Below are 12,401 nucleotides of genomic sequence, written 5' to 3'. Positions count from 1 at the left end.
CCGATATGTCAGAGGAAACACCGTGCACCTGGCAACCTTGGTTAGCGCACACTGCGCCTGGCCCGCCCACAGGAGTCGCTGGTGCGCGCCGGTTACGACAGAGCCTGGAATCGGACCCAGAGTCTCTGGTGGCACAGCTGCAGTACAGCGCCCTTAACCACTGCGCCACCCGGGAGGCCCCCAACACGCTGTTTTTCTATCAGCCTCCAACACATCTTGTGGCTAAAGCACTGGAAGTCAATATGTTGAGATGAAGGAAGTTGCCAACATCTTGTTAGTTAGGGATGGATCGACATTTACAGAATTGTTACCTGGAGGAAAATGAGGGTGGGTCATGCTTTTTACATTTCAGTCAAGGGGAGGGTTTAGTATTATTTATTTTTTTATCTTGTCCAGGGGAGGGTCATGTAATTGATGAAATTCCAATATTTCTCAGTGTTTTAGAATGAGCTTATTAGGCTGAGCGCGCAATATCAAGTGCGCCTATAGGCTATTTAGTGTGGTCTCAATCAAATGATCCATACCCTATAGGCTACGAAGTGCACGCTCGGAGAAGCACAGATCAAATTTCTATTTCTAAGGTAGCTGCTGGGATGGTGTAAATACAGCTAGGCTGCATTACACACTGCAATGAATATTGTAACACTGAGCTCCTGCCTGCTCTGCTCTTGCTGATGAAATAGGGTTTGGTGTGCTGCCTAACAATTGACTGTGCTGTTGTTGGCCTACAGTGGCAGTTCAGGAGGAGAGTCAAAGGCTTCTTCCAAAGGTTTTATTTATTAGGCCTATTCCAAAAGATCTTGCGCGGGGACTAGCCTAGAGCTTGCTACTACTACAATTGATTTGATTAAAAACAATATGTTACTTGCTCATGATGTGTTTATGAGAGTTCTTAACCTCGCATATGACACTTAATATAATGTTTACATACCCTACATTACTCATCTCATATGTCTATGTATATACTGTACTCTATATCATCTACTGCATCTTGCCATCTTTATGTAATACAAGTATCACTAGCCACTTTAAACTATGCCACTTTATGTTTATATACCCTACATTACTCATCGCATATTTATATACTGTACTCTATACCATCTACTGCATCTTGCCTATGCCGTTCTGTACCATCACTCATTCATATATCTTTATGTACATATTCTTTATCCCCTTACACTTGTGTGTATAAGGTAGTAGTTGTGGAATTGTTAGGTTAGATTATTCGTTGGTTAATATTGCATTGTCGGAACTAGAAGCACAAGCATTTCGCTACGCTCGCATTAACATCTGCTGACCATGTGTATGTGACAAATAAAATTGGATTTGATTTGCTGGATATATTCCTGACTCCAGTCTTGCAAGGTTAGATTTGTTTTGTTGCATTAAAAAAGGGGCTGATATAATGTTGATTCGATCAGCAACAACAAAAACCTTGATCTACATAGTGCAAACTGATGGGTTCAATCTCCTGTGTCTCTGCGCAGCATGGCATTTCTCTGCCGCAGCAGTCCTGGAGGAAGTGCGCGCACGCTCGCAGTCTAGAGGGAACATTGGCCATAGGCCTACCTTTTTATTAAAGAAAATGTCCAAAGCACAGGCCTACCCCTTATTAGTTTAAGAAAATCAAATGCAACAGTGAGCTATAACAGCACTTTGGTCTGCAATGCTTTATGCTACAAACAGTATGTAAAATACCCGGGGAAAGACGTGACTCAGAGGGGATATCATTGTTTAATTTCTTTGACATTCTGAGGCTGAGCTACAAACTTTTTTTTATCCAAGGATACATTTTTTTTGTTGACTTTGCTTGGGAAGTAATCTAATTATGTCACTATCAATTGAATTAAGCTATTCACTTTCTGTACAATAGAAGATGTTTAAACCCAGACAGCTTTTTAGGGAAACCCTTGTGACCTTCTCTTGTTGGGTTAAGCCATTGAAGAAGAGTAGCCAGCAGTTAAAGCTTAGATTAGAGTAGGCCTACTCTGTCTGGGTTGGAAAGATAGACCTAACTTTTGAAAGTACCATGCTCAGATTCCTAATGACTTCTCAGATTAAATTATTTGCAAACAGGGACGGTTTCATTGCAAAAAAGGCACGCTGATTTGGCATTGGAGAAATATGATAAGATGAACACATAGGTCTATGTCTCTGTCCACTCTTAGCCTGTATTCTCCATTTGTGTGGTATTAATAAGGATTTTGCTAAGATATAAAAACGTAGAATTACATGACATTTTTATCAAATACAATGATAGATTACTGCAATGCATTTACTATAAAGGAGATAAATCCACCCCTACTCTTGTCCACGGTAGTCTGTGAACCTACAACCTTCTGGCCCGCAACCCTGTGTGCTTCCAAAATTCTTCCGTTGCCATGTAATGCTTACAAGATGAAGAACAGTTCCTAAAACTGCATATCTAAGGCTCTGGTCTGGCCAAGAAGTGAGGCCAAACATTCCCTGCTATCCACTTTGTTTTAATTATGATTTTTGGTATTGGGGAATGGTCATGTTTTTGTGTTCAGGTAGGGTTTAGGTCAAATATATTTTGCTGAAGGAAGGGCCATCCATTTCCATTTCAGACACGTCAGATTTTCTCCATGTACCCCTTATTATAAATAATTCACTCCCTTAGTTCCCTTGGGTCCATTTCACAGTTCAGGTAGGGACAAGTCTCCTCAAATAAACTCTTGTCGCCATTCCAAATGGCACCCTACTCCCTTTTCAGTGCACTACTTTTGACCGGGTCTCTGGTCAGAAGAAGTGCACTATATAGGGGGTCGTTTGGGCCGCGTCCCTGGCCTAGAAGCTGCTAAACCAGGGGGCTCCAAACCACATGTTTATCTGCAGCACAGAGAAACCCTAAACCTTGGAACACTAGAGCTCTTCAATAACAACACTCTGTATGAGGGTGGGTGTAGGCCGTAGACGTAGAGGTAGAGGCTTCGGCCTACAGTAAGACTTAAAAGGCTGTAGGCGTAAAAGCTCGAGTTCATTTTTTAAAACAAGAAAACAAGAGTCTCAAAACACAAGGCGGGACTTTCTATCCATGTGTTTCACGATTTAATGTTTACCGTTTTATATTTTGTTGACTCCCGTTTTCTTTCATACCTGGATGTGTTCAAATCGGCAAGCCCTATCGGTTTTGTTAGTAAGCAGGTGCAGCACACCTCAGCTCCATCCAATGCTCGTCGGATTTCCCCACACACTCCACTAATGCTGCTCCAATGGGGAGAGGATGAGTGATGAATAATGGACCATAGACGTTATCAGCCAATGTGAGAGCAAGTGGCACACATGAGTAATGCCTTCCTTTTAAAGTGCAGATGGTTACCAGGGCCCCTGATGTGTGTGTGCATGTGTGCGTGTGTGCGTGCGTGCGTGCGTGCGCGTGTGTGTGATATAAGAGATATAGGGACTCATGCATACTGTAGAGTAGGGAAAGATCTTATGAATTTTCTAATTCCATTTTTTCAAAGACATGAGACGACAGTTGTTTTCCCTGTACTTTTCTTATTCAGTAATGCGACACCAATGTGCTTCATTGTGACATGATATAGATATTAAAACGATTTAATTCAACTTTATTGTCTTGTTCTTTTCCCAATTAAAGCAGAAGGGTTATTCTTTCTCAGAGCTGTAGGGTGCAAATTTGTTAAAATCTGTACAAAAATACTGTAAAACTCATTATAATCTGTCAGTGGGATTTACTTGGACACTTTTTTAAACAATAATGTGGTTATTTACCTCGAGTTTAGTAAATGGAGAAAGAAAAATTACAAATGTAATCACACTGCCCGATTATAATCAAATCAAGCTTTATTTATACAGCACATTAAGACATTGAATGCAACGGAATGTGCTTCACATGAAAAAATATATATATATGAAAATGAAAACTGAAGTATTTACTACACAACAAACAAAAGAGGATAAAAAACAAAAGAATAAGTATAAAAACTGAGAAAAAAAAATAAGGAAAAGCAAAGCTAAAAGGGTGTGTTTTAAGATCTCTTTTAAATATGTCCACAGTTTCGGCCCTCCTCAGGTTCTCTGGCAGGCTATTCCAGGCTGCCCCTCCATGCCTTTTGGTCCTAGGCTTTTGAGTAGTTAAAATGCCAGTGCGAGAGGACCTGAGGGACCTACTGGGTACACACAGTGCCTTCGGAAAGTATTCAGACCCCTTGAATTTTTCCACATTTTGTTACGTTACAGCCGTATTGTAAAATGTATTATTTTTTTTTTAAGTACTCAGCAATCTAAGCACAATACCCTATAATGACAAAGCAAAAACCGGTTTTTAGAAAAGTTTGCAAGTTAAAAACTGAAATACCTTATTTACATAAGCATTTAGGCCCTTTGCTATGAGACTCAATTGAGCTCAGATGCATCCTGTTTCCATTGATCATCCTTGAGATGTTTCTACAATTTGATTGGAGTCCACCTGTGGTAAATTCAATTGATTGGACATGATTTGGAAGGCACACACCTGTCTATTGTCATGACTGTCCTGTGAGGATCACAATGGGTCAGATCAGCTTGGAAATGGTTGACAATAACCAGACCTTCTCTCACCCACAGAAGAGGCGAGGAGGGAACTGGACCGGTTTGACAGTTCACACCCTGTTGTAAATTACAGGAGAAAGGGGGGCTCTTTCTCCCCCTCCAGTTAAATCCACCAGAGGAATGTCTGTGTTAACAGGCTTTTCCCGCCGAAACTATAACATCGTCAAAAATGAATACTGGAACAATAATTCTAACATAAGAATATGGGGAATGGTCAGCTTGAGAGGATCTGCAGAGAAGAATGGGAGAAACTCCCCAAATACAGGTGTGCCAAGCGCCATACCCAAGAAAACTCAATTCTGTAATCACTGCCAAAGCTGCTTCAACAAAGTACTGAGTATAGGGTCTGAATTATTATGTACATTTTTTATTTACGTTTTTTTATTTTTAATAAATTAGCAAAAATGTCTAAACTGTTTTTGCTTTGCCATTATGGGGTATTGTGTTGATGAGGGGGGGGGGGGGGGGGAAACAATTGAATACATTTTAAAATAAGGTTGTATCTTAACAAAATGTGGAAACAGTCAAGGGGTCTGAATACTTTCCGAAGGCACTGTAACCTTTAACTTAAAGCATGTCTGACTTGTATTGGGGTGCACAATCGTGGATTGATTTAAAAACCAATAGAATAACCTTCAAATGTATTCTAAAACAATGGCTTTCTTCGGTAGACAAGACAGGAGAGCATTACAGTCGTCAAGCCTGATTGTAATAAAAAGCATGGATGAGTTTCTGTATCAGCCTCAGAGAGAAACAACCCCACCTTGTCAATGTTCCTCAGGTGGTAAGAAGCTATTTTGGTCACATTCCTAATGTGTGATTTGAAATTGAATTCAGAATCTAAAATAACACAGTGTCGAATGCAGCACTTAAATCCAAGAGTACAATGTCACGAATCGGCTCAAAGCCCATAACAAAGGGAGACAACGTGGAGATAAGGAGTAACAAAATATATATTTATTAACTAAAGCAACTAAGGAAAATATACAATGGTGTGTGTAATCAGTAGTGTGAGTGTTTTGCATGCATGAATGTGATAATGCAGGGTGTTGAAAGGTGCCAAAGCAAGCAAACAAACAAACGGCCACCAAGAACCACAACACAATCTACAAAGGTGTCTGCATGGAGAGAGTCTCTTCCATGAATGTGGAAGAGGTCTATTTATCCTGGGAGACACCGGGCCCAGGTGTTTTCCATGAAGCTGACGACCCTCTCAACTCTGCCCACCGGCATCCTAATAAGGAAACAAGAACAAAGACAGAATACGGCAGACAGAGTGGGAGGGTCGTCACAACAAGGACTGGCTCTAAGTTCATGTATCATTTTAACTAATGCTGTCTCTGCTCTGTGGTGGGCACAAAACCCAGATGTACATTCTTTATTTTTAAATAAAAAAATATATACAGTTGGCACTTAAAAAAATTATTTAGCTTCTAAAGAGGTTTTTTTATGTGTATTTTGCACAGATTTGAACTATCTTTCACCATGAAAACATTGTCCCTGGTCTGAGCTAAGTGATTATACCCACAGGTAAATGTCTGGCTGAGAAATATTTCTCTAACGTCTCAGCTTCTTTTACTTTGCTGAAATGCTTGGAGCAATACCCCAGCATGGCAATACATATCTTTGTCAGAATATCTTAGAGATGACAGAGGCATTCTGAAACGTACAACATTGGTATAAAGATATTCAGACTCCGCCTTAATGCATTATTATTGGACTTGAGTAAATGCCTCAAACATTAAATTGGAAAGTGAATTAGAGATTGTTTGGTTCACTGAATGCAACTCATACAGCACACTATATGTGGGTTTATTTGTGTGCCTCATAAATTCTGAATTTATACAACCGCAAAACTGGATTCGATGTCAGTGACACACCGACATTGACTATATATATTTTCTTCATCTTGTTTCTGGGCTGTGATGGACAGAGTAGGGAATGTATTCAGGTTTGACTGGTTGGGTTTCAATCTCTCTTTCCTCTCTCTCTCCAATCATCCATCCACCTTCCAGTCACCTCAACTCAACCATTCCTTCCAACCCACCCACCCTTCCTTCCTCTCCCCTTCTGTCTGTCAGGATATATATACTTCTCAGCCTGCGGGCATACACAATATAACAAACAGTACATAGGAATTCTGGTTAAAATTAATGGGTCAAATGCTCCGCCATCTTTCCTATGACCTTTTGAACCTATTCCCATCCACCCGGTCTATGTACCCCCTCGTGTCTCTGCTCTCTGACCTTGGCACCCAGCGTCCCTCTTTGCCTCCCCCTGACGCCCAGCTGGAGGATGGCAGCCTTCCCAACCCTCTGATCCCTCCACCCCAGGGAAGGGGAGGGGAAACTGGGGCGAGAACAGCCAGCTGGCCCCCTCTTACCTCCAAGGAGTTCCTCCCTCCTTCCATCCTCTCCGCCTCTCCAAAGATGGCCTGAAATAGCCAACACATCTTGTGCTGATTAGTAGGAAACGTAACAAGGCTCTGTTTGTGTCTAGCAGTACTCGTTTTCTTTTGTTTTACAAGCGTCCTTGTTTCCGAACCCCCAAAACAAATCTGCTGAGTAAGTCTGACTGGCTACTACAGGGTGTTTGTTTTCCTAACAAGCTTTGTCTGCACGGGTCGCTCGCAAATGCGATTCAACATCTTTGGTGACGTGTGTTTAAGGTCAACCAATTAATCAAAAGCAATATCCCATCTGTGATGCCTAGCTTGTATTAAGAGGTTTTGATATGTATTAATCCCACCAGGGCTACATAAAGCCAGAACAGTCTCTCTCTATTCTATTCTACACTCTAGTATTACAGCGTGGGTTGTATTGAGGACCACACATCTTTCAGATTACTGTTCTCCAAGGAAAATAGTATGAAGTGTTTATTTTCAATGAAAGAGTTATTTGTGTTGGTTTAATTCATGTAGTGTTTCTCACAGCTCTTTGATTAGCCCACCTCAGTGAAACACACGCACGCACACACACACAGACACACACACACACACACACACACACACACACCACAATGTTTATATTATCAGAGGGAGCACAAAGCTCAGCATGTCCTACTTATCAGTCTCATAGAGGTCAGTTGAAAAACCTCCTCTCTCTCTCTCCAAGCAACACAATTGGGCAACTTCCAAAGCTGCTGAATATTATCAAAGTTCAAAGTAGAGATTCAGCATATTTTCTAAGATGTTGTCTTTGTTTGGCATGATGTCTGCTGACTTGTCATTTGGAGAGACTGGTTACGATGTCTTTGTAAGCAACATTTCACTTGTCTATAGTCGAAAACATCTTGTTACGTCCCTATTCCACCCTATTCCACCCTTTTGGCACCTTATTCCATTTATATTACACTACTATTGGCCAGGGGATGATAGGCAATATTTTGTATTTGGGGTTTACGAGAGGCCCAGAGAAGATGTCCCATTAAAAAAAACGTTCTACCAGCTGTTGCAGGGTCTGTCCCAAATGACACCCTATCCCCTATATGGGCCCTGGTCAAAAGTAGTCCACTATATACATAATAGCGTGCCATTTGGGACGCATACAGAGATATGGGTCCAGTGCAGGGCGTTCGGGTTACTCCATACAGGAAACAGTAAAAGGAGTCGTGCAGCGTCCACATTGCTCGTAAAAGCTCTCATGAATGTGTCCGTTAAAAAACGTGAACGGGCCTTTTTCACTCCATTAACCTATGGGCCAGGCTTTTAGGAGTGCAGGAAGTCATGCTTTCTGGCTGTCCTAATTTGATTAGCTGCCATTACGACCACTTCTGAGTGAAGAAGCCTACAGAACACAGACACTCACTCACTCACTCACTCACTCACTCACTCACTCACTCACTCACTCACTCACTCACTCACTCACTCACCCACATACACACACACACGAACACACACACACACACACACACACACACACACACACACACACACACACACACACACACACACACACACACACACACACACACACAGCATTCCTCTCTCCAGCCTATACAATATCATTGTTCCAAGGTATCAAGGATACCAATTCAGTTCTACAGTTTTTACTCAATTGCAATCGTAGTCACACATTTAACTATAACCTTTATCATTTCAGACTAGTCTTCCATGTCTTATGCAGATAATATTCAAAAGCCATGTAAGCCTACACAACCTTATTGTTCCATAGACAGTACCTGTCAGCAAAAGTAATGTTAATTGAAAAGCTGAATTTTGGGCCTTCCGAGTGGCGCAGCGGACTCCTTGACCTTCACCTCTCCCGAATCTGAGTTGCTTCAATGGGACGAGACTGGAACTACCAATTGGGTAGGGAAAGGGGTAAAAATAAAAAATAAAAAAAATGAAATAAAGCTGATATCTCCTAATGAGATGTAGGAATAACTTTCTATAAATGAATGCTGTATAATAATACTATTCCATTGTTAGTGATAGTCTATATGAATTTTATATGTACTGCACAATAACAATACATCCAGAGATTGTTGAGTGGATGTCTAAATTCAATTCAAGTTTGAAAATAATTTGTCTGGGTTTGGGTTTGGGTTTGGGTTTGGGTTTGGGTTTGGGCACAGGGTTACATCCACTCTCATTCACTACTATCCCCCCCTGCCCAACCACGTTTGAGCGCTCTGCCTTTCTTAAATCCCACACTACGAGCAACAACTCTCGTCTCTTACAATCCTGCTGTCGACCAAATGGTAACTCATTGAATGGATGCTTTTCGCTTCGGGTTCTAATAGAACTTCTATAGACCGTCTGTAAAGGGATACTCCAAATAAAGTGTAACCAATCAGTGCTTTTGTTTTGTGTCCAACAGGAGGACACAGATCACAACTACTACACATCAAAGACTTACGGCCCCACGGACCCCATGAGCAAAGACTTGTGGGTAAACGTTGACCAGATGGACAAGGACAAGGTGAAGATCCATGGCATCCTGTCCAACACTCACAGGCAAGCTGCGGTAAGACAACCTTCCTCTCAGATTCTGATTAAAAGTGTAGACACCTTGAAGTTGTATGATATCATATAGATTGGCATCAATTGGACATGTTTTGGAGCATTGGTCAGACTCTGCAGGGGAAGATGAATGCCTGCAGCTGTAGGGTGAAATTGCCCCTAGACGCTGATCTTGGGTCAGTTTTGCATTCCCCTACTAATGGTTAAAGTTAGGATTGGGGGGAGATCCTAGATCTGTACCTAGAAAAGCTTCACTCCGGAGCACACTACCTCTGCACGAATAGGTGCACCGTGTGAGGCGCATACTGCTGAGCTCTCCCAGATGCTTTGGGCTTTGCATCACAGGTCCTTGTATGGTCAGGAGACAGAGAAAAGGGTGGCAATGACAAGAGGGAGGAGAGTGGATGAAGTCACTTATAAAAGTGTAACCGGGGAAACAATGGAACAGTGGCCCGACCCCAACAAATAAAGACACAAAATTGAGTTTCACATTGTGTATTCTCCCCAACCACCTTCAATCACTAGATGATGGATTGAACTATACAAACTGGGCCACAGTTTCCCTTTTAACTGAAGAGGGCAGCTTTTCTTCTTCTTCCACAGTGAAAGAAGAGAGGAAGTGGGATTGGGAAGTTTTCTCAGGCTGTGTCCCAAATGGCATCCTCTTCCCTACATAGTGCACTACCTTTGAACTATTGGCCCTGGTTGAAAGTAGTGCACTACATTGGGAAGAGGGTTATTTGGGACATACAGTACGCTCAGACTTTGGCTGTGTCCAGAGAATCAATATGTTGATGCTGGACATAAATGCTCCCCTCTTTCCTCCCATCTGTCATTTGAAAGTAAATGGTCATTGAGGCAGGAGAGAAGAGGAGACGGAGGGAAACAGGCTAAACTGAGCGCTACATCACATCAGGCACGGGCCATTTGGCCTGGGGATATCAGTGCCAGCCAGCCCAGCCGGCGGTACCAAACCCCATTCAGACCAAACAAGGACCTTCACTGTGCAGGGCACTACTTTTGTCCAGAGCCCATAGGTCAAATGTAGTGCACCAAATAGGAAATACGGTGCCATTTGGGAGACACCCACAGAGGACACCATGAGGGGGCTAGGGGTGGCAGAAATATGTCTCAGTATGTGTAGTGTTGATTTCTGGCACTATGTTGTGCCAGTCCCAGCGTGTTGGAATACCCACATATCATAGTCAGTCAATAGGATCGTAAAAAAAACAAGAAAAACACAGAGGTCGAGTTCATCAAAATGAAGCAGAGAAGCTCGGCTGTTGAAAGACTGTGTTTAGTCATAGTAATTGACTGTGGTGGGCCGCAGCATTACTTCCCCTGGTTGAATCCTGGATCATGCAGCTGCGTTTGCCATGGAGTTATGCTCTCTATTCTCTATCATACCCAGCATACGCTATAGAAGCAACATGTATACGTCCCAAATGACATCCTATTCCCTACACAGTGCCCTACGTTTGGCCGGAGTGGGCCGTGATCAAAAGAAGTGCACTAGGGAATAGGGTGCCATTTGGGACACATGCCATGGTAGAGTCCTGTATAGTGACTCAAGTGAGTGTAGTGTCCTGCTGCCTCGAAGCAGTGCTATAAACATTCACCTTGTCACTGTAATCGATTCAGTTACTCTAACACAGTAATAGTACCAAACAGTGTGGTAGACTGTAAAATCCAAATAGCATATGAATTCAGAAATCTATAAATGTTATACCTTACTAGGAATATACTGTATTCAGCTCATTCAGGCTTTTTTTTGCTGGTTGTTATCAACACATTTTAGTACTAATCTTGTTTTGAACAGAAAATGTTATTGAAAAAAGACTGACAAATACATCTACTTTAATGTCCGAGCTCTTGGCTGAGTCTGCCCTTGGGGGAAAAAAATGTTTTCCATTGGGGAAACATGTTTCATCAAACTTCCTGAAGGTCTATGAAACTCAAATGCTTTCTTTTCATAACCACAATGGTGTGGATTTTATCCTGGGAGTTTTACATTTGCTTGAAAACAATTCACAACTTGGCTTGTGGTCAAATTTAAAGTCAACTACCACAAGGACTGAAAAAGGTAGAGCTTGGGAATTGTCTCTCTCCCGAGTGCCTCTTTGTCTACACCTTCTTTCTCTGACTGAAGTTTAATCCTAGTGAGTATTTTTCTGTATTTTCGGAGCTCTCTTTCTGACCTGCGTCATCTGTGTTTGTTTGTTTTTTTCATGCAGAGAGTAAATCTTTCCTTCGATTTTCCCTTCTATGGACATTTCCTGCGTGATCTCACCGTGGCAACTGGTGGTAAGTGAACAACCTCTTCCTGAGCTACAGTGTTGATGTGATTGAGGGAGATGGAATTGATGCGAGCAGAGGGGGAATGGTGTGTGTGTGTGTGTGTGTGTGTGTGTGTGTGTGTGTGTGTGTGTGTGTGCTTGGCTTTCATTTTTTTTGCTTAGCATTGGAATTATACATAGCATATTATCCTTATTTACCTTTTATTAAGTCATACTTTTGCAAATGAGCCCCGCACAATACAAAAACAAACATTTGGATAGGCAGGTATATAGGCATATATACACACATTAATTACACATTAAGATACAAACCACAGTTAAATAAAAAAATATATATTATTTGTTATAAAAATACTCAGACAGCTGTCTGAATTGCCCTAGGGACGTCTAAGCATCCAATCGAAATGTCTTTTGGACATAATTCCGAACAAGGAAGTGCAAGGAAGTTAAAGGTTGATTTACCTCCTAACTCTCTAGACACCAAAGTAGTCTCCAGAGTTAACCAATCCTGTGAACAGCCGGTCACTTATTGTTCCACGGCTGAGAAGAGTATGTCATGAGTTTAGAGA

At 41.8% G+C, this 12,401-nt stretch overlaps 1 protein-coding gene across 1 annotated transcript in view; it reads left to right on the top strand.

Annotated features, from left to right (window-relative positions):
* The window catches only part of LOC110535616 (plexin domain-containing protein 2), a 168,731-nt gene that overhangs the window by 70,186 nt on the left and 86,144 nt on the right, over positions 1 to 12,401 (top strand). Inside the window, exons 4-5 of the mRNA XM_036935347.1 lie at positions 9,393 to 9,539; positions 11,770 to 11,839. Coding sequence (XP_036791242.1) covers positions 9,393 to 9,539; positions 11,770 to 11,839 — 217 coding nt within the window. The remainder of the gene's footprint in view (positions 1 to 9,392; positions 9,540 to 11,769; positions 11,840 to 12,401) is intronic.

Source organism: Oncorhynchus mykiss, chromosome 11 (genome assembly GCF_013265735.2).
Source record: "Oncorhynchus mykiss isolate Arlee chromosome 11, USDA_OmykA_1.1, whole genome shotgun sequence".
NCBI classification, from domain to species: Eukaryota; Metazoa; Chordata; class Actinopteri; order Salmoniformes; family Salmonidae; genus Oncorhynchus; species Oncorhynchus mykiss.
Note: the sequence above shows the minus strand (reverse complement) of the source record. Positions and strands in the feature narration are given on the sequence as shown.